Raw genomic sequence first — 22,361 nt, 5'->3', positions numbered from 1 at the left:
CAGACTTTGTGGTGGTTTCGCATCTCTTTGTTGCCATTGTGTGTCTCTCCTTGTCGTTGCTTTGTCTCTGTGTTTTTTGTGTTTCTGGTTGTCTGGTGTCTCTTTGTTGCTGTTATGAGTCTCTTTGAAGCAACATTGGGTCATTTGGTTATTTTGTGTGTGTGCTTTGTCTGTCTCTTTTTGGTTGTTTTGTTCAGTTTTTGCAGCTCCTTTACATCTCTTTATATTTTTGCACACGTCCCTTTGTGGTCATTTGAGTCGTCAGTATGTGTTAATTTGAGTGGCATTTTTGCAGGTAAAGGCCAAGTGGGCCCCGACACTTGGGGCCTCTGGGCCTGTGTGCTGGAGGCCTGTTCAGTAGTTTATTCATGATCTCAGTGTATCACCTGAACCACAAAGCAAATGCAGAAATACTAACTTTCTAGCAGAAGTTTTCAACCAGTCCTCTTTTACTGATCGCTACAAACACACTTCCTATGACACTGCAGTTGTTCGCCCCCCTCAATCAATGACTTAATGACCCCATGTACAGTTTGAGAAAAGAGAACGAAAATCAGAGCAGATAGGAGAATCACCTTTGTATAAACCAGTGGGTTTGTAGCAGCCTAAAATACTATACCCGGAGCATATCGCCAACAGCTTCCTGTCTTAACATCACAACATGCCAGAAAGAAGGTTCATTAGCATGAAGTGACTGACAACTAAGCGTAACATCTCTATATCAGATCTGCTTCCTGGCAATACAGTTTAAGTCAACTATTACAGAGAGTTGGATAAGATGGGCGATAACAAATCTCACATGGAGAGCAGTATACCCCAGTATCAATTTTCTACATTTTTGTTACACTGCTTAAAAACAAAAGGAGCATGCAAAAATTAAATGGTGGATCAGTCCTTATTTTTATAATATCAAAAGTGGCCTTTTATTTTGTTTATGCTGTTTCCTCTGTCCCTTAACCACAGTTTGAACATTCAGTCCTGCTTAATTTTGAATTTAATATTGACTTAATATTAACTTTAAATGGTAAATCGACTGCACTTGGGTAGCGCTTTTCTAGTCTTCTGACCACTTAAAGCACTTTCACACTGCATGCCACATTCACCCATTCACACACACACATTCACACACTTTTGGCTGAGGTTAACATGCATAGTGCCACCTGCTGCTCAGAAATAATATGCACTCACACTCCGATGGTACAGCATCATGAGCAATTTTGGGTTCGGTGTCTTGGCCAAGGATACTTTGACATGTTGACTGGAGAAGCTGGGGATAGGACCCACTGACCTTCTGATCAGAAGATGACCTGCTTTACTTCTAGACCACACATAAATACTCATTTTTATGAAATGCATTGTGAATGAAATGTGTTATGCGATATATTAGTGTTTTTACTTTTTTTTTCAGAAAAAGAACCACACTGGTAATGTAATTTCAAGTTTTTTTTAATTCACTTTCACATTCACATTTTTATTTTTTTTTGTAGAGTTTGATGACCACAGTAATAGTCATGTGACAAGACATGGCTGGAGGACAGTTAGCTCCAGAGGGAACTGAAATAAGAAGAAATTAGGGTAAGTGTTTGCTAAACCGAGAATAAATGTATTGACTTTGATTCCCAGACAGCTCATATATCCTTTGAATGCACAAATATAAAGAAAAACAACTAGTTGTATTGTGTATTTTGTGAATAGATAATGCTAACATAAAAACTGACATTAGCAAGCTAATATAGCTGAGGTATTCTTTAAAATGTGACAAAATGTCCTTTCCATCACTAAGATTATTGAGATAAAAAAGAAATATGGAAATAACAACATAAGTGTTATATGACTAGAATATTGTATCAATACAATTCTCTAAATATGTGGTAGATTTTCTAAAAATGTTCAGTCCAAAATGGATCATAGTTGACGAAATGCTCCTTACTTTTTCCCAGTAAATCGACACCATAAACCACTATTTTGTCCTCCTGTAGGACAAAATAACAAAAATGTTGTATTTGTATTGCTATTTCATTTCATTTTCATCTTTATAAAAATTATGCAAGTATCATTTATTATAGGGCTATTTATATTTCACACATTTGCTACTGTACATCTCCTGTGATCCTGCACCATTAAAAAATTCACACATCTGCTCCTCACTGCCCATACCACTATTGATTTCATGAGTTGTTTTTTTTCTGCAAACCAGACCAGCCTGGCTGGTGTGTGTGTGCCCTCTATCATGTCTGCTTGCATAAAGCATTTATGCTTAGCTAAAAAAAAAGTGAAAACAATGAAGCACTGCTTATTCCTTAACAACCCTGAACAATGGCTACTTTTGTGCAGTACGAAAAAGGCAAATGAAACAATGAACAGCTCCAAAATAGCTCATGTTAGCAGCAACGCTGGGCACATTTAGAAAAGAGCAGCAGTAAATAATAAAAAACACTGCAGACAACACAAGCACACACCACACCAACAGTCACAGCCCTCTGGTTCCTGCTGGTTCAGTTTGTCATTAAATAAAGTTTTAAGTCCTCTGGTGCTAGCACGCCCTGTGTCCTGGCATCCCCTACAGAATTCAACAAAACGGTCCATAGACCAGTTTATTTCTGATGTCAGTTGGATCATTGTCCACAGACCAACACACAGTAAAAGTTTATAGAGCCTTCAGAGGAAGTCGTGCCACTCAACTTAGTAGCAAGTGGAGCTTGTACTCTTTATTTTATCGGCTTTAGGCTACAAAGTTTTACAAGTGTTTTCTCTAAAAACAATTAAATGTACTTAAAAAGTCTATTGCTTGGATATAAATGTTCATCCATGTTCATACAACACATGCATACTTTATCAGTGCATGTTAGGTCAGAACAGACTGTTTTGCATATTTTAGGTTTGTTGGAAGTTTTAGTTATGTGACATAACATGGAGGGAAGATATGGAATTAAAACTATTAAAAAAAACATCAAGGGTGACATAAAAATAAAACATAAAACACTCAAGATTTGTTTTCCCTTTGTGATCCTTAATATATTGAGACGTGGTGACATCATACTAGCAACAATAAATACCTATATAGATAATATATGCATGGTCAAACATGCAAAAAGTAAAATAAAACAAATTATATGCAGTTTATATCTAGGGTGGTAGTCCTACACTTCCAACCTTCCCTTAAGTTATGGTTTGGTGGTGTTTTTGGATGTAGATATTATATACTAATGTGATTTGTAGCAGTATGGCTCTATTTTTCAAGGATAACCACCAAAGCTGTTGGAATTGCTGTTTGCCAAAATGTACCCATGGGTTCAAGTTCAAAACAATCCTGACTGACTTGCTCAAAGAGGTAGGATATTGCTTTTGTCACCTTAAAATCCTTAGTAGCCTATGTGCTTTGACAAATATCAATGGTAATCCACAGTATACCATCTGTTCATATCAAAAGATTGCAGTGTGTGTCAGAAGTAATCTAAATTGCCAAAGTGTGGTGAAGCAAACTTCCTACTTTATGCCCCCACATAAACAACAAAGTGGAGGCTTAATAAATACCCGTTTAACAAACTTTAATAGTCTTCTCTGTCAGTGGTTGGCAGCCTGGGGATTGGGACCCTCCATGGGGTCCACAGACACTAAATGATTTAAATACTTGTGATACACACAGTTAGGTTGAAGTGATAGTTTGCCCATTTTCAATTCAATGCTTTGGGGCTGTTGCTTGCACTACAGATGGTACTTTCGCACAGAGTATAGAAGCAATCAAGAGAGACATTCCCCTCTCTCTTTTTAACTCAGACCAAATGGTAAAACTGGGAAGTGCTGAGAAGATATTAGCCAAGATTTTGCTTTTGCGATGCCAATTTCTCGCCTAAAATGTATCCAGAAACATGTTTTAGCTTACTGTTTAACTGTAATTCAAGATTGTTTGTTTAGAGTTTGTCGCCACCATGTTGTTTATTGTATCAAAATGACCAAAAAGCATTACATCACCCACCAGCAGGAGTTTCTTTTGGTCCAGTATGGTGCAGTGCATTCTGGTAGTTGTAGTTTTTTTTTTTTAACATTTAGTACAAAATCGAATGCCATAGTTTCTCTGGTCATGTAGTGCCAAAGGTTTGCATCTTTCTGCATCATAGACAGGCCAGTTTTATGAAAAGACTATCTTTTCAGCAGTGAAATACTTATTTAATTATTCTGACTTTCTCTTCTCTTTTTTTTTATCTTGTGAAATACTCCATATTCTCACTTCTTCAATACACTGAAAATTGTTCAAATGAATCACCCCTAAGAGACTACATTATGCCAAACTGTCTGTAATGACAATAACTTATGATGTAAAGTCAAGAGTAGACATTGCTATTTTTATGGGGTCGCATACCAAAAAAGTTGTCACATACATGCTTATTTAACTTTTCCTGCCACACAAAACAAATCCCGCCTCAGTTTTATCACAGCCCAGCCATGTGTGTAACACTACACATTTTGTAACACACACCTCTTTCAAAGCAACCTTCGCTGTCTTCCATTACACAATCCCAGAGAGAGGTGGTTAAGAAGAATGTGTATTTGTGCTCATGTGTTTGTGTGGGTTTTGTAATGTGTGTGTTTCCTCCTGGTGTTCTTCTCCTCTTGTTGTCCCACGCGAGGCTCTCTGTGAGCCCACTATAGCCTGCCAGCGCAACTGACCTGTGGTAAGGGGGAAATCAATAGTCAATTCCATTTTGCAGCCAGCGTGTGACAGGTACTAGATAGGAGTGGATTGGGTGCATGTAAGGAGCACGAGCGTGAGTCGGCGCATGACTCACCCCCTTCTCTCTCTTTTAGTGTCTCACCGTCTCCCCCGACCAAATACAGCAAGTTTAAGGTATGTAGACACATTAAGCATCATCTACTGTTAATGTTGAATATGAGAAATGATTGTTATAATTAAAATCAATATTTCATGCCAAGTACCATCAATGCAAAATGAATTTAACCTGTTTAATTGTTGCAGAGGCATTAGGATAGAGACATTTGTGTGAATTAAATGCATATGGCAGGACACATTAACAGCATTCATACACATGTTATGATTACAACAGTGATGATGGGAACATTCACCTTCCACACTGTCACTTTTCAGGACATATGGTCGCTCCATCTGGGGGTTTTGATAATGTGGGCAGCTAGTAGAGCACATATGCGAGCCTTTGCTGCAGAAAACAAGAAGTCTGTCGTAATTCGGTCTGTCAGTCTGCCCACTACTTTGGTCTTGACTGAAATTCCACCAAGTGTTTCAATGGTGGTCCCCTGAATGTTCCTCCAGTGCCACCATTAGGTTGACATTATTGGTTTTTAGTGAAAAATCACAACTATTGGATTGATTTCCTTAAAATTTGGTGCAGATGTGTATGGTTCCCAGTGGCCCAATTATCCTGCTTACCCCTTGACTATTTCTGTAGTGCCACCAACAGGTGGACATAAGACATTCATGTCCAAGATCAATTATAATAATAATAAGCTTTATATGTATAGCACTTATTTAAACAACATTACAAAGTGTGTTGCAAAGTGCAAAGAATATACAAAGAAATATAAAAAATACAATACATAAAACTATGTTATGAGCTGTAATAAATTTGGTGATTCCTTAAACGGCCTGCACAACCACACACCCTGTCCCCTGCAGACAGAAGAGTCAGTAAATTACACACAGTCTGTTTACACCCACACAATCCTAAAATGAGGTTTAATCAGGTTGAGTAAATCAAAACACCTGTTTGGAGCATAACTGTGCAAATGTTAGCATGCTAAGATGCCAAACAAAGATGGTGATCATGGCTTTTCAAAGTGGCACCGCAGTGGCAAAGACAACTGGATCTGTTTCCGTTTTCCTCACAACCCAGCAACTACCACAGTTTCCACAGTAACTTGTTTGGATTGGTTGTCCCATCCTTTAACATTTCCACTACTGGGGATAGTAACTGCAAGGAACTTATGCAAATACTTTTTGATAATTTGAGATAGCTCCCGATGGCTACAAGGGAAAACAAATTATTATCCTTTTCTTGTTTTGGTTCTGCAATGGTTGATCCACTTCCACTGTGTCTTAGATTAAGCCTTCATTTTTTTTGTGTTGAATCTGAATGCCAGTGGTGTCACTACTTTATAGCGATTACAGTGTGCAATCAACATTTACTTCATAATGATAACTTGAAGCACTTAAACATCAGTGTGTTGGCATCGTCATTGTAAGCATCTTGATGTCATATAGCTTTAGTTCAATCAGGCCACATCTGGCCATCTGACTACTGAATTATATAATAAATTAAAACTAATTTTATGAGTGAATATTATTGCAAAGACATAAGAATAGTTTATATTTCTTACATATTTTTTAACCCCTTTCTTTATAGCAAGCGAGTTTGCATTTGCACACTTGTAATGACAAGTTTACTTTTTTTCATATTTAATTAATGCAATTAACTCATGACTCATTTTCCACAGACTATTGTACAATTTCTATTTTATGCCTCCAACCAACAATAGCTTTGGCTGGAGGCATTATGTTTTCAAGTTGTTTGTATGTACATATGTCCTTTTCTCATGAACGCATTATTTCAAGAATGCCTTGAGGGAATTTCTTTAAATTTAGCACAAATTTCCACTTGGATTAAAGGATGAACTGATTACATTTTAGTGGTCAAAGGTCACTGTGACCTTGCATTCGTCTCACTCTTGTGAACAGGATATCGCAATAACACCTTGAGAAAATTCCTCAAAATTGGCACAAACATCCACTTAGTCTCAACAATGAACTGATTCGAATTTGGTGATCAAGGGTCATTGTGACCTGATGTCCGTCTCATTGTCATGAATGCAATATCAGAAGAGGATCTTAAAGGGAGTTTTCTTTAAATTTGGCACAAACATCCACTTGGATTCAAGAATGAACTGAATAGAAATAGTGGTCCAAGTTCAAGGTCACCGTGACCTCATACAACGTGTTTTTGGCCAAAACTCGAGAATTCAAATTCTTTAATTTCAAACAAATGTTCTAATAGGATGAAATGATGAAGGGACGATCCGAAAGGTAAAAGGTCAACTTTCATAATGTTCTGCAAAAACACTTTTCTGGCCATTATTTAACATCATATCTTAGAAACAGAAGGGGAAACATTTGCTGAGACACTGAATTGGTGACACTAATGTTGGGTGTCCACATAAAAACTGTTATATGTATAGATCTTTTGTGCTGCTGGTGGACCCCAATGTTGTCATAGACATGAAACTGTAAGTGCAACTTAACTGTTGTGTGGAGGCATTCAGTGAGAGTAATTCGAGTTCTTTGTTGCATTCCATTAAAATTTGTTGATGTGACGACCCAGTTGTACCAACAAGGGTCATTCATCATATAACTCACTACAGTACTAAAATATAAACACTTTTCCTGTGCGTTTCTAGCAGGACTGGTGTCAGTAATTACAGCTGTGAGGTCAGTATTGAGTATTTAATAGCACATAAATATCTCTGACTTGTAGTTCTGTGGTTAAAGGGCTGCTTTGAGAACACTTTTAGTACTTGTTAGAAAAAGAAAAAAACTGTATATTGATTTTTACTCATGGGGTTGAGTGGAGTAGGACAGCATTGTTTCAAAAGGGCCTTAAATATTTTTAGATTTGAATGTAGTATCCATGAAATGCAGAAGCCATTATTACAGCAGTTGTGATTGCAGTTAACGGCTGTAATTCTCTGTATCATAGAAGATAGATGTTCCCAGCAGTGACTAATTTGGGGTTAGTCACATCTCCGGTGTGAATAGGAATCTAAAGAGGAGACAGCATTCTATTAAGTACAGTACAAGAACCGTAATCAAACCTAGCAAAGCTTCATCAGCTCAACTTAGCTTCAGGGCCCTCAGCTAATTTTACTGCTCACTGAAACGTAGCATGTTAATACCCAGTGGATGGAGAACGCTGCGTTCATTACTGCTGATTAGGAAAAAAGATCAAGCAAAATATGTCAACGCATGATAACCAGTTAATGTATTTTTAATTAGTGACTGCTTTCCTTCTCTCCCGTTGATTCCTATTCACAAACCTACCACTGTGTGCATTTAATTCGTCCTCCAGCGGCCTCTTGATTAACAGTTAGCTTCCATTATGTTTTTTTGAGAGTGACGGAGTGACCGAGCAGGGATGCGGCCATTAGATTAAAAGTTGAGTGGGTGAGCTTACTGGCTCGCTGGCTCGCGTACCATTTTAAATGAGGCCTCAACCAGAGAATCATTTTACAATTTAATAAGCTAATAAACGTGATATGGCAAGTAGTTTCAAGTGCCCTTGGGGGGTCAAGGCACAGTTTACAATCCCATTTAAGAGCTTGTTCTATTACTACGCCGACAAAGGCTTAGACCAGCTCAGAGAGGGAGACGACTGCGTTTTGAGGCAGCCGTGGTGATACAGCAGATCCGCTACTTCAAAGGTCACGCTCAACACAGAGGGGTCAGCCTGAACCAGACTTATTGCATTCTTCAAGATGGCTCCCTGGAGTCGTATTATAGGGCACTTGACAGCCGCCATATTAACACCTTGTGGGAAAAGACCATTAAATGAAGTTGAAATACCTCTGTACACTTAAACAAGCAAAGGCCAGCCACCTGTTCAGAGATTGACATTTAATTACTTCAAATTGAGGTGAAATGACTGTTTTTATTACTCAATCAGCGATCACAGATGCACAATGATGGGAAAGCATAACTTTGGGAGCTACCATTTACTTCACACTGGAAGAAGTTGAAGTACGGCAAAGCTACACAAAGAAGAAATCTAGTTTGGTCAACTTAACCCAGCTGGCACCAGACATCAATATGACAGAAAGTCATGGGACTCTAAATTTGGGTCAAAATTAAAATCAGGTTGAGAATAATTTAAATATCTACTGATGTTGGGTTTTGTTCCCCAAACGTTACGACTAAATATCATTGTTCAACACCAAGATGATGCTAGCATGAGATGTTTTGATTTTGGTTACTTTATTCTATATGTCAAATCAGTGTTGACATTAGAGGTTGTCCTGACGTTGAATTTTGGTCACCTGTCGTCACAACCTAAGTTCAACCAAATATCAATGTCTCAGCATGTTTTTGGCTAGCGGGGAAGTTAGTTCAAGTAGTAGTTCAAATCAGAAAAAGAAGATATACAAACATGTCAGAAAAAAAAGCCACTCGATTGAGCTTATTGCAAAAATTGCCAATTTTTTACAGGTCATACATTAAAATAGGTAAAAGAAATAAATAAATATAGAACCCCCCACACTGGCTTCTGGAGCCAGCCTCACGTGACCATCGGAGGAACTGCAGTTTTTGGCACTTAGGTGTTCATTTTTCTCTGAGACTGCCTCTGGTCCACTACTCCCAGACACTGCAAATGCAATATATAGTATAAAGTAGTGTTTTCACAATAGTGGAATTTCTTCGATACAATACATTGAAAAATATAACTTTTTCATTCCATTTATGATACCGAAGGGGAAAAAATTGACATTGAGATCAAAAACTTTAAATCTCTTCCTAAAACATTAAAAGAATAGAACTGTAACATGATGATGACAAACTTTCTTTTCTTGGTTAGAAGCAGAGAACAGCAGAATAACTGTTGTAAACATGAACAAAAAGATCGAGAGCGAGAAAGAGCAGCTTGTGCAGCTGTATCAAATCTGCAGAAAAATTGGTATTCAAGTCCCTTGACGTTCAGAATCAATACATATTGATAAATATAAATATATAGCAATAATATTTCTTACAGCTCTTCTACAACTATAATGTATATCTCAATGTCCAGTATCACCTGTGAAGAATTATTGAAGTTGTTCCAGATTTGATTATTTTTTAGTTGAACTATTCAAGTCTTTTCTTTCAAAGACTTTAAACCCCCAACTTTTTCTTCCCACAACTGGGCCCCTCATCAGTCATGTGTTTCTTCCTGGAAAATAGTGAAGTTTCACAAACTCAAAAACAAGGATGTTACTGCTGCTGGTGCTGCCGCTGCTTGGCTAACACACACATATGTCCTCGAATCTGAGCTGCTTTGAGCCACACCGTTTCATCTGGCACTATCAGGGCTGATGAGAGCCTCTCGTCTTTCTGTGTCTGCTGCAGCTGTTGTGTGGTGAGTGGCAAGCCTCTCTGATGGCTCTCCTTTATCTTCACATCAAGCGATTTGCCGCTCCTTTCATTTTGATACTTGTGCCAGAATGGAGAGGGAAACTTCACTAAAGTTGTCTCTGAGTGACACAGGTTCAGGCTGGAGAGCTGCTTCCTGATCCAACTCGTGGACAGCTCACCTTAAATCCATTAAAAACACTTCTTTAATCAGATTTTTCTTTTTCTTTTTTTTTTTTGGCTGTTCTGTATTGTACTTGTGCCATTTATCATCCTTTGTAGTTTCTTGTCTAATAATGCCAGAACGTTTAACAAACATGAAATACTACAGATAGAGGGGATCTTCAAATATTCAGGATTTAAGGAGGAATTTTATGATAAGATAATCCGTTTAAAGTAAAGATACTTGAAGTTTAATGCTTAGAACGTGTGAAAATTACAAAAGACCATTAAGAAAAAAAACACACTGGAATATATTTAGCCTTATTTTTATGCAAGCAATTTATTTTGTGAGTTTTGTGGGCTGTTTTTTCATTGTGACATTCTTTCAAATGGTGACTGTGGAAGTAACGTTTGCGTGTTAATCCATAGAAAACATGATTTTGATCTGGTCATCTATTAAAGAAGAGGATGTGAAACAAATTTCTTTCCTCCTTTTGAGTTTTTGGGACTTTTACAACTGCTGATACTGAAGTTCACTATGTTTGAGCTTGAAGAACCACCAAGTATTGATGCATCTCTAAATAAAAAAAACAAAAAAAAATTTTTTTTAAACTTTTTTGAAATTCCTTGTTTAAAGCACAGTTCTGAGTATGATTACTAAGACCAAAAAGGGGAAATAGTGGCAGGTTTGTCACTGCACTCTGTGTCAAGGATATTGCCAAATCCTGAAAGTGGGTGTTTGTAACCTCCAACAGTAAAAAGAGAGGAAACATATGCTGGCTATAGCAAAATGTCTCTTCGCGTAGTGACTCACCGAGACAAAAACATGAATCCAGATAACACATTTGCATCAATACATCAGGGACAAAATTGACCAACACACCTTAAAAAAAAGCTGTTTTATTTTGTACCATCTGGTATCAAATTGAGCCTGTTGACAAAAATGTACTTTAAATTTAATAGCAAATCTCTCCTCTCCCTCTGCCTCCCTCTCTCTTTATCTCGATTGCCTTTTGTCAGAGCCACAGGCAATTACCTATTAGTAGTAAGCAGCAATTCTAAAAAGCAAAGCAGGGGAAAATGGAGGCCTTTATGCACACGGCTGATAAGAAACAGGGAGAAACTCCATTTCTCTCACAACGCTTTAACGCAGACTTCACCAAACAGGAGGTTATTGTGTGCTGAGGGCAGCGATCTGACTGTGAGTTTGAGTGATAGTTACAATTTATTAAGGTATTACCTCGTCATCTAAATTGACAGTCTAGACATAACATTCGTGCCCAAAGGTATAGAGTCGGTCTCAGCCAGAAATTCTGAGATTAATGGAAATGTAATAACAAATCATCTCAATTGGTTCATGTTGGCTTTAAAAATTAAGTTGAATTGAGCTTTTTAAAGTCTGTTGACAATAAACTTGGAGATGTTGCCAACATGTTTTGGCCGGGAAGAACGATGGATTCTTCCATTTCTCATCAGATTCAGTCAGGGAGACTAAGACCGAGTGTTACAAGACCACAGGAAGTTTCTCAATGCTGTGGTCTCACTTACTGGCTCTGTGTGTGTAAATGTGTTTGTGTGCGTGAGCGTGCCTGTGTGAAACTTATCTCTGGTGGAGAAATCAGTCTATGTAATCTGCCATCAGATAACATGAGAGCTTTCCTTCCTGCTGAGTTCTCAGTAACATATGTGTACTGTTATCAGAAATATTTGTACTACTAGATAATGATTTAAAGTTTGATCCAATGAAAGATGGAGTATTGAGTATATTTAAGTATAGATTGCACCATGAAATGATCCCAGTTACAGTTTTTTTTTGTATCAGAAGTTTTTTTAAGGTTTTCTTTATACTGTCTGATAGAAGATATATTATGAAAGCAAAATAACCAAAAATCTAATCTTTCTTTCTTTCTTTTCAAAAATGGCTCTTTAGGTAGTTTAGGTTAATGACCCCCGCCCCCTTTTCACAATATATGGTGTATCACAAAAATCTACATGTACTTTTCTTTTATTAGGGAAAAAGTGTTGTCAGCTTTCTGCCAGTAAAACAACTAAATTATATAATCTATTAAATTAATTGTTTCAGAGTTATTCCAGACAAATAACTGCATTATCTTTCCTCCTACACAGATGAAGAAATGCTGTGAAGGCATGTGTGGGCCTCAACTACAGTCCAGTTGAATTTTAAGGTTTCATGATTCTGTAAAGGTGAGTGTTTCAGTTCTGAAAAGTCATTTTAACTTTTGCTTGTAATGATGTCCCAATAAATTCTTGAATTTAATAAGGAGATTTAAAGGACACTTTGCCCATCTTCCACAAGGTTTATATCATAACAATGAGGGTTATATGTGTAAACAAACTATGTTAAACTTCTCTTCATCTTGCCAGCGCGAAGACCTGCCTGCTCATTTGCGAAAATTGCTGTCTCTGGGGCTGTCGCTCAAACTATAATTGTACCTCTTCATTTTTGTATGCCCACAGCCACCATGGACATAAAGACATCATAGAAGCGGACTGAATGCGAGCCCCACCTCTCTGACTCTCTCAAACTCAGGCCAAACTCAGGTTAAACTGTAAAACTAGGCAGTGCCGATTAAAAACAAATTCTGTTATTTCTCAACTAAAATGTCTTCAGAAACATATTTTAGTGCACTGTTTGGCTGTATTATAAGAAATTGTGAACAGGCGCCATATTGTTTTCTGTTCTCCAAGAATGCATGCTGAAAATACTGAGATCACATAGTAAAACTATGCAGTTCTGATCAAATATAAACCGAGATTCTGTAACTTCGTTGCCTGTTTCTTGCCTAAAATGTTTGCAGAAACATGTCTTAGCTTACTGTTTAACTGCAAGTCAAGATCATTTGTTACTTGCTGGCCACCACATTGGAAACTAGCACTACGTCATCTCCTTGCAGGAGTGTTTGTAGGGCCAAAGTGGTGCAGTATATCCTGGTAATAGTTGGTTTTCTACCTGTTGAGCAAAATCAAATATACAGTATATGGCCATGAAGTGCCTATTTCAAAAGTATTTTTGTCTGGTTACTGCATAGACAACCAATTTTAATAAAAAGATCGTCTTTCCAGCAGTGAACACGGCCAGTTAAGAATTTACGGAAACTTATTTGTCCACAAATGTAAAAATTTGCCTTCAGTTTAACCATTAAAATACATAAAGGACATACCCTAAGAACATAAAATAAAAACGACAGCAATACATTCCATATAAAAAGTATGAAATTATACGCGTCCCCGTATCCTTACCTTCTAACAATGGGCAATTACAATCTTCTAATATAAGATGAGAGGAGAAATACAGCATTCTTATTTATTCTGTCTACAGACAATTTAAATTTGTATCATCTTGAATATGACATCATTTGTGTAATCATTTTACATAAACGTGGACCCATGCTGACATCAGTGTAATATTGTCATGCGTCAGTTTGTTCTGCAAACCCTTAACACCGGCAGCACTGCAGGCTTCTCTCTGCTGTTGTGCAGCAGTGAGTGCATTTGCCAGCTGTCCATTAAAACACTATGCATTATGGAAATCACAGGCTTGCTCATATCACCCATGAAACATGGTGTTGATGATGTCTTTTAAAGACAGACGGATGGTATCGCTCCCAGTACCTACATCACATAATGCACCTTGTCATTTGGAAGTAATGATAATTCAGATATTGTTTTGATAGGGCATGAGAATTTGTAATTTAAGAATATGCATTTTATTTTGGCTGCCTTACAGGTTTTATCATCATGATATCCACATGGGTGTCAGTGATTGTCACGCTGGTGGCGTTTGTGAATGGAGCGAGAAATGGTGAGTGTTGCTCTAAGGTTGAAATAGCAAATCTAAATGGAAATACCAGCAGTTACCAAGACAATTGTTATTTCACCTTTCTTTTCTCTGCCCTGGAGATATCTGTCCAAACTAAATATAAAGCTACAGCATTTACAATTAATGTTCTCTTTCACACATTTAAATTCATTTTCTCATTGTGCAGACGATGTCATGCTGCCGTGTGCGACGGTCCAGACGTCCAGCTCGGTGGTGCGTTTGGGGTCACCAGTCACAGCCACATGTGTCATCAGAGACAGCTGCCCTCAGGTTATTGGACAAAATGTTCGTATAGAGTGGCGCCTCGGCAATGGCTTCCTCCCCAGCAGCTCCGTGGCCAATGAAAGCAGCAGGATATCTGAGGTTGTTATACCGAGCTTCAATCACACCAGGGAGTTCCTCACCTGCTGTGTCCATGCCTCTACAACTCAAGTAGTTGGAGGAGTGGAGATCAGAGCTGGATGTGAGAAAGATTTAAATTTCTTGCGCATGTTTGATCATTAATAATCACGTAAACTTGCTTATACAACTTGTTCATGATCCGCAAATGAACACCCACACCCACCCCCCCGAAAAAAGGGAATATATGGCATTTTTAAAGCAAGATTAACAACAACATAAAATATAGAAAGTTAAACTTCCAACACTGGACACTTAAATTAACTTTACTTTATTTGTCCACCCATCTGACAGAGATTTGACAAGTTTAATAGATCTATTCACATTTTCGAGCTTTCCAGTAAAAGCAGCAAAGATGGTATCAGCACACTGATGCCATACAGAACCTCCTGTAACAAATCCATTGAAAAAAACTTTTTTCCGTCAATAGATCCACCACAAGCACCACAGAACCTCAGCTGTCAGACAAACCTCACCAACCCGAACACCCTGACCTGTAGCTGGGCCCCTGGGCAACAGGAGACCCACCTGCCTACAAAGTACACCCTTCACACCGAGATTCGGTAATATTCTGCAAATAAGCTAAAACAGTTACCAGAAAGCAAACTTCACTTTGTCAGGAATGTTTAAGTGTCATAATATGTATGTGAGGTTGCACAACTGAGTTTCAAACATTTCTGATTTCTGATTTCCTCATTTCAGGGATTCTAACGAGAACAACACTTACAAGCTGCTGCCAGGAATCCACCACTATACAATCCCTCGCTCCGGCTTTGTTCTCTTCTCAGATATTGAAATATATGTGAAGGCAGTGAATGAACTTGGAGTAGCAACCTCAGCGCCTGTCATTTTGGAACCCATCAGTGCAGGTGTGAAATACAGAAAATATGTATCTATTGAATGTTTACTTAAATTTTTTTTCTCTTGTGGGCAAACAGTAACTTCGACCAAAGGGTCATTTACTGGCCGCCATCTGGTATTTGATTAAATTATTATACTGCTCTGAACAATCCTATTTTAAATCAAAGTGTGTTTACAGGTGTTAGGGAGTATTACTGCGTATGTTGATAAAATGGTGTGTAAATACTTTTGCTACCCCCAAAAGGAGCTTCACAAAGTCTGATGTCACTTATGAGTTTTTTAAACCATCGTGTGTCTGATGATTGCTACAGTACTCTTAATGATATTTTAACACCTCTGACTGCAGTGTATGACCACTTAGATATAATGATTGTACATGGATGATACAAACTGGGGTTAAATCTAATCTGTAATTTTTCTGCCTAAAAGAATTGGGAAACAAAAACATAAAGCACATCTAAATTGCATCATTGCTCTGTTGACTGTTTTATTACAGCTAAGTTTGACCGACCAGCGATTCTGAGGATTCATGCGGTGCCCAAAAGGTACAACTGCCTAAAGCTGAGCTGGAGCTTATCTCAACAGCAGGCCTGGATGCATGACTACCGACTGAATCTTGAAGTCCGGCTTAAGACGGCTGACAGCAGCCAATGGAATGACCCACCAGTGAGTTTCATTCATTCCAGTGTCAATATAAACAAAAAACTATAACTTTTGATATAGCAGCTACAAACAACCATTAGTAGTATAACCTGCTGGAAGTTTATTACATGAATGCCCAGAGTCATATCTGTGTTTATGTGAACATATATTAGATCCAAGTGATCCGGAGTAGACAAACAAGATCTCTGGACCTGTGCCGTCTCCTCCATGGGACTAAGTATCTCGCCCAGATCAGAGTCAGATACCAGCAGAGCCCCTGGAGTGAATGGAGCCGCAGCCAGTCTGGAGTCACCTTGGAGAGTGGTAAGGCTTCGATCAATTCAGAGTGAAGCAATCAGTCACTCTAACATTTTCCAATCTATTGCCTTTTCTTCCATATCCTGGTCTTTTCAATATATGCTAATACCTTGTTCTACATCTCCCATTGCTTTGCTTTATAGCACAGGCTGAATTGATGTATTGAGTTCACACCCTGGCAGTGAATCCATAGACCTGTCTCATATAGGAAAGTTTCAGTTTTTAAAGAGTGAGAAGAGAAGAGCAGTGTTTTGACAAGCTTCTAAGCTGACAGCCGTGTCTTTCTTTTCAGCTCCCACTGGACGTTTAGACTCCTGGATGAAGGTATCAGGGGATCACATGCACAAGCAACTCAGCATACACTTGTTTTGGAAGGTACACACACATCATATATTGCTTCGCACCTGTCACAGATTGATGTATTTTCTGTTACAGCTCTGGTTGAATGTGTGAGGCCTGTCTTTCAAATATCCTCTCACCTTTCTCTTCTGTTTTAGCCATCAAAACAATTCCGTGCCAACAGCCAAAATGTGTCATACATTGTGTCAGTGAAGACGCTGCCAGGTGAAAAGGGAAAGGTGTGCTCAACAAAAGAGAATTACTGTACATTCCAGCTTCCTGGGAGAGCAAAGAGACTGTATCTGAGTGCTGTGAATGCCGCAGGGAGATCCTCCCCCACTGAAGTTCAGATTTACCTACCTAAAGGTAACATTGACAGCCTTAAACCTGCTTAAAGCTGGGGTTGGCAGAAATCTGGAAAAGGCAAAAAGAGACATCAGAATGTGAAAATACACCGTCCTCCTGCAGCTCTCCTGTCTCTTTCCAAAGCCCCACCTACCAGACGACCACGGGCACATTCAGACGCTTCTTACAGCAACCCAGTGTTTCCAGTACATTAGTGTATTTAATTATATTTTATTGTGGAGTTGCCCACAGTGCATTCATTCAACCACTCCTTCTTTTTTTGTCAGACAACAAAATTTATGAGACAAGAATTATCTAGTTAGGGTGAGCCTCTAGTCCTTTTGCAGAGTTTGAGTTGCATCTGCGGCCCTTTGCTGCAAGACATCCCCTCTCTCTCACCCCCCTTTCCTGTCACTCTCAAGCTGCAATATCAATAAAGCAGTAAAAGCCCCCCAAAATAGTAATAATAAAAACAAATAAAAAAAGAATTAGCTACTTATCCATTCCACCTTCCCTCTGCCTTGCTCTCTGCCGGTGTGGACTGCTTTTCCGCAACTGGGAGAGCGGGCAGCGCCTCAGGAGACGGACCTTCAGTTGGCTGCTGCAGCTAGCTGAATTCGGGTTGCAGTGGCCGCTGAGCAGGGGGTCTGTCTTCAGAGCTGCTGCCCACTTTTCTCCCGGCACCAGCCATGAGTCTTTGGCACCGGTTCACAAAAGGCTAAATTCTTAGCATTTTCTTTCCACATCTGAAATGCTTCACCGTTATCAACAAGTGTCTTGTTTCATTTATTGTCAGATTCTCTTTAAGACTTTTTTAAAAAATTAGTCTGTTTCTGTTTTTGAATTGTTTTACAGTGTTGGTAGTTGTTGCCAATACTGGAATAGCAACGTTCCCTGCACGGTTCCTCACCACTGATGGCTTTCACCATCTGAAAGGACGTGCATGAGCATCAACATCTGTAGGACAGCCAGTAGAAACGCAAACAGAGTCAAGAGGAGGTGCAGACATCTAGTCTTCCTCCAGTCCACTTAAATTACAATGCGTACAGTGTTTACAATGGGACAAAATAAAATTGTCTACCCCAGCTTTAAACTTTTTTATAAAATTGCTCAAATATACAGTTTCATGCATTTTTCCCACAATGTGTTTGATATATTATGTGTCTGCAGCTCAAACAGTGATATCAGATGTCGCAGTTATTCCCCATGATGACAGATCCCTACTGGTCCAGTGGAAAAGCCTTTCCTCTCCCGGTCTCTCAGGTTTTGTGGTGGAATGGAGACCTTTGCTACAAACAGACCTCTCGCTCACCCAGTTTGAAATCGCCAACAGAAACCAGACGGGTCTTCTTATAACAGGTATGTTTTATAGTATTTGTATTGCAGGTTAGAAGATCCATGTGCTTCTTATTGTTACTTTCTTTTATTTGGTTTTCCTAATCTAGTGTTCATCCTTTGCCCAGAGAAATCACTCTAACCCAAGGTCTTCTTTTTCCTGTGCACATCCTGCCTGTGTACACACTGTTAGGAGCTTATGGGCACTGATACACTCTAACTTCTTCACTCTCATCAATAGGCAGCTTTGAGCCCTACAAGCCCTATGGGATCTCTGTGTATCCTAGGTTTAAGGATGGGATAGGCCGTCCTCAGACTGTTAATGCCTACTCGAAACAAAAGGGTAAGTCACCAAAGACATAAAGAGGATCACACAAAGAGCAGGCAGGGGTGTGAGAGTTGGTCTGTCTCAACTTTGAAGAAGTGAGAAAAGAGTTGATTCACATGAGTAAAAAAATATATTGTGCAACCTATCAGAAACAATTGATACATGATGGAATAATGCCCTCTTGTGGATAGAAATGAATAATTATTTTGGCTGGCCTGAAGGTTTCAAATCATGAGCATGATAACTCATTATAATTGTGATAACTCATGATTGTATTGTTCTTTAAAGCTCCATCCATGGTTCCAAAAATACACATTAAAAAGAGCTGGCAGTCATATGTTGAGCTCACCTGGGATGAGATACCATTAGACCAAAGGAATGGGATTATCCAGAGCTACAAAGTCTTCTACTGGAATGAGGAAGGACCCATTAACGGTAGGTTAAAGACCTTAAAGATATAGTATGCTGGATCTTCCTAAATAAACAAAATGAAACAATACTGAAGTTATCTCTCTCAACAATCATTTACGACCCACTAGAAGAGTGTGCCGGTGTATTTTTCTGTAAAGAAGACCTTTCAAAAGGTAGCAACCACATGCCAGGTCCCTTACCTCTTTAAAACCTGAAATTACACCTGTTTCTTGCGTTGCATTCAGATGCCTTTTGTATGCATTTAAACCTTTAAAAACCTATGCAAGTTTGTTTGAAGGTTTTGGAAAAGGCAACAAGAAAATTCATTTTACAAAAAGAAAGAGAGAGAGAGAGAGAGATCAATTTTTAGAAGTAAATAATGATTTTTAAAATTATGGAAAATGTTTAAAAACTATAATAATAAAAGTAATAATAATAATCGTTATTATTGTTATTGTTCTTGTTAGTGTGTGTGTGTGTGTGTGTGTTCATCTTTTTTTACGTTTTTATAGCAAAATGAATGCTTATTTTCTTGTAACTCTTAACTTGTAATTTCTTCCTGTGTTTTGGAGGAAATTTTCTCGAGTTAAATCGAAGCACCATTAATGACTTTTTTTTTTAAAAAAAAGATAAATAAAGTAAATACTATGCTGACATAAAAACACTATGGCAAATATGTAAGCAAAATTTGCTTGTTAACACGTTCATAAAAGGTAGCAATCACGTGCCAGACTGTAAGCAGCAGACATGCAAGCGACACAGCATGAAAAAAACCGAACCCCAAATATAAAGAGGTGAAACACGTAATGTAATTGAATAAGCAAACAATCCTGCATCCTAGGTATAATAACACCTATATTTTATGCTTTTTAATGTCTGACTTTTCTTTCAGTCGTGAATGCTGACCCGGAGGAGAGGAGAGTGGTCCTGAAAGGCCTCAACACTGTGTTTCTGTATGACGCTTTGATGATGGTCAGCACGTTTGGTGGGAGCCTGAACGGATCAACAATTCATTTTAAATTTGATCCCTTTGGTGGGTATCATCATTTGACAGTGTCTAGGCTTGGGTGTTATCAAGCTACTATTGTATATCAGGTATTAAGAAATCCTGATGGTATGATTTTAAATACTGACAAAACAGACAGACGCTCCTTTTTCCATTAAACTGATACGGAGGTGCTGTATTAAGGGGATGCACTGTATTGCGGTGCACAACCTCTGCCACCAGAGGTCAGTCTCCAATTGTGGAACAGCTAAGCTGAGAAAGATGGCGGAGATAATGTTACCGGACTAGTAAAAAGGAAAAAGGCCTCCAAACATATCATCATATCCTAAAATAGAGAGATCAAGAGAGCAGACATTTCATTCAGAAGTAAAATGTGTGTCTCTCCTCTCAGATGCTGTTGGTGTTGTGACGGTTGTAACTGTGTCCGGTGTCGGCCTGGCGTTGTTGGTCATCTTAATAGTCATGACTTGTTTCTCCACTCACAGAAGGTGAGATCATTGCTACAGTCTTTCACTGTAAATTTGTGACACCATTTGTTCTCAAAACATTTTTCTTTCTTTTGCAGGCTGAAGGGTCATTTTTGGCCAACTGTTCCAGATCCGGCTAATAGCAGCATCAAGAGATGGACATCAGAATCAACACAGGTATGGAATATAATTCCATGCAAGATAAAAAGCAGCAATAAATCCTCTGTGCACTACCTGCCCACCACTAAACAGCAGATATACTAAGTAAGCTGGTGACAAAGTGAGCATTTATCAGCTGTAGAGCCAGATGTCTCCCTCTGGAATTGGAATGGAAAGGGAATCCTGGACTTGGATATTGGACTCCCTAGGTGGCCACAAACACACCACTAAATAAATGATAATGTTGCACCATGTCTGCAGGATGTGTAAACAAGCAGCTGTTTGCAAACACACTAATCATTTTGTATGTCAGCGTAGTGTTTACAGCTTTTTTCACAGACTCCAAGTAGTCAAAAAAGCCATGAATGCTTCTTTAATTTTAATTAAAGGGACAGTTCACTCCAAAGTCAAAAATGTTTTTTCCTCTTACCTACCGTGCAATATATCAAATATGTCTTTGGGATTTGGGGGTCAATTGTTCATTTAACATATATTGATAAAAAAATGGCAAGAGACAAAGTAAAGACTCTATCTATATTTTTAGCTCTTTCCAAAATTTAAGAAATTCTTTACTAATTATTATTATTAGTATTTATTTATTTATTTTTGTTTTTTATTTTTCAGGATTCCTATCTTCCCTGGGACACTGATGAGCCTGATCCAATGTACCTGTCCCAACTGAGCTTCCTGGACTTCCCTGTGAATCTAAGCAAAGAGGACGATGACCCGTGGTTGAGCAACACAGAGGACACCAGCGACCTGGGAGAGTCCATTTGTGGTTCACCATTCATCATCGGCTACAATGGTTCAAACAGCGACTCTGTTCCTTACGCGACTGTGATCTTCACCGCTCCATGCAGCAGCCCTACAGTTAAAGACCATGTGTACCTGCGCTCTGAGTCCACACAGCCCCTCCTGGAGACTGAAGAGTCCTTCAGTCCAAAGTGCTACCAGAATGTCGCAGCTGATGGGATGCCAAATGAGCAATGTTTTTTTGGACCGTGCCATGATTGTGTACCTGAGAAAGGGGCAGACATTTTGTGGGAGGAGTTTCCTTTTCTTCGAGCACTGAATGATATCATCAATGAATAAAAGTATTTTTCCGATTATAAATGTAGCCGCTTTGCATCATGTTCATGTAGATCTGAGTTTGTAATGAGCTGATTGTGAGACGTTGATTGAGCAGAGCATAAGGTTGTAAATGCATTCAAGATCTGATTCTAAAATCACTTTGAATAAATGACGATTATGATACTCTGTCTGTACCACACTTTGTAGATATGTCACCTTTTTAGAAAATAAACTTTTTTACTGAAGAAACATTTGATATTTTGAGATGATGTTCTTGTGGGGATTATATGTCAGCGTGATACTTTTTTTTATACCATGGGGACACAGTTAAAACAATTTCTTTGAATATAAAAATTAAACTGTACAAGACAGGGAAAAAAAAAGATTTTCCCATTGACTGATCATTCACCTCTGAACCACTTTACCCACCATGTTTGCCAGAAAAGTTATTCCCTGTAGCTGTGGATGTGATTTAAACTGGAAGCAGAGCAATTTTCAGTGAAAACTGCGTGTGTGTAAAACCATCACTCAACAAAGCTGCCTGTGGGGATTTC

General features: G+C 38.6%; 1 protein-coding gene across 2 annotated transcripts; it reads left to right on the top strand.

Annotated features, from left to right (window-relative positions):
- The first annotated feature begins 10,017 nt into the window (after positions 1 to 10,017).
- csf3r (colony stimulating factor 3 receptor (granulocyte)) lies at positions 10,018 to 22,056 on the top strand. 2 transcript variants are annotated; one of them, XM_042490230.1, is made up of 18 exons: positions 10,018 to 10,130; positions 12,413 to 12,490; positions 12,764 to 12,847; positions 14,034 to 14,108; positions 14,293 to 14,589; positions 14,956 to 15,088; positions 15,228 to 15,394; positions 15,883 to 16,052; positions 16,202 to 16,352; positions 16,639 to 16,721; positions 16,844 to 17,051; positions 18,201 to 18,389; positions 18,607 to 18,708; positions 18,982 to 19,128; positions 19,997 to 20,137; positions 20,502 to 20,598; positions 20,676 to 20,754; positions 21,361 to 22,056. In XM_042490230.1, the coding sequence occupies exons 4-18, from the start codon at positions 14,045 to 14,047 to the stop codon at positions 21,826 to 21,828; spliced, it is 2,496 nt and encodes an 831-aa protein (XP_042346164.1). In that variant the 5' UTR covers positions 10,018 to 10,130; positions 12,413 to 12,490; positions 12,764 to 12,847; positions 14,034 to 14,044; the 3' UTR covers positions 21,829 to 22,056. The 2 variants fall into 2 exon arrangements, with proteins under 2 accessions (XP_042346164.1, XP_042346166.1); XM_042490232.1 differs by lacking the exon at positions 12,764 to 12,847.
- The last annotated feature ends 305 nt before the right edge of the window (positions 22,057 to 22,361 follow it).

Source organism: Plectropomus leopardus, chromosome 7 (assembly GCF_008729295.1).
Source record: "Plectropomus leopardus isolate mb chromosome 7, YSFRI_Pleo_2.0, whole genome shotgun sequence".
Lineage (NCBI taxonomy): Eukaryota > Metazoa > Chordata > Actinopteri > Perciformes > Serranidae > Plectropomus > Plectropomus leopardus.
The sequence above is the reverse complement of the archived record's forward strand: the minus strand, read 5'-3'. Positions and strand labels throughout refer to the sequence as shown.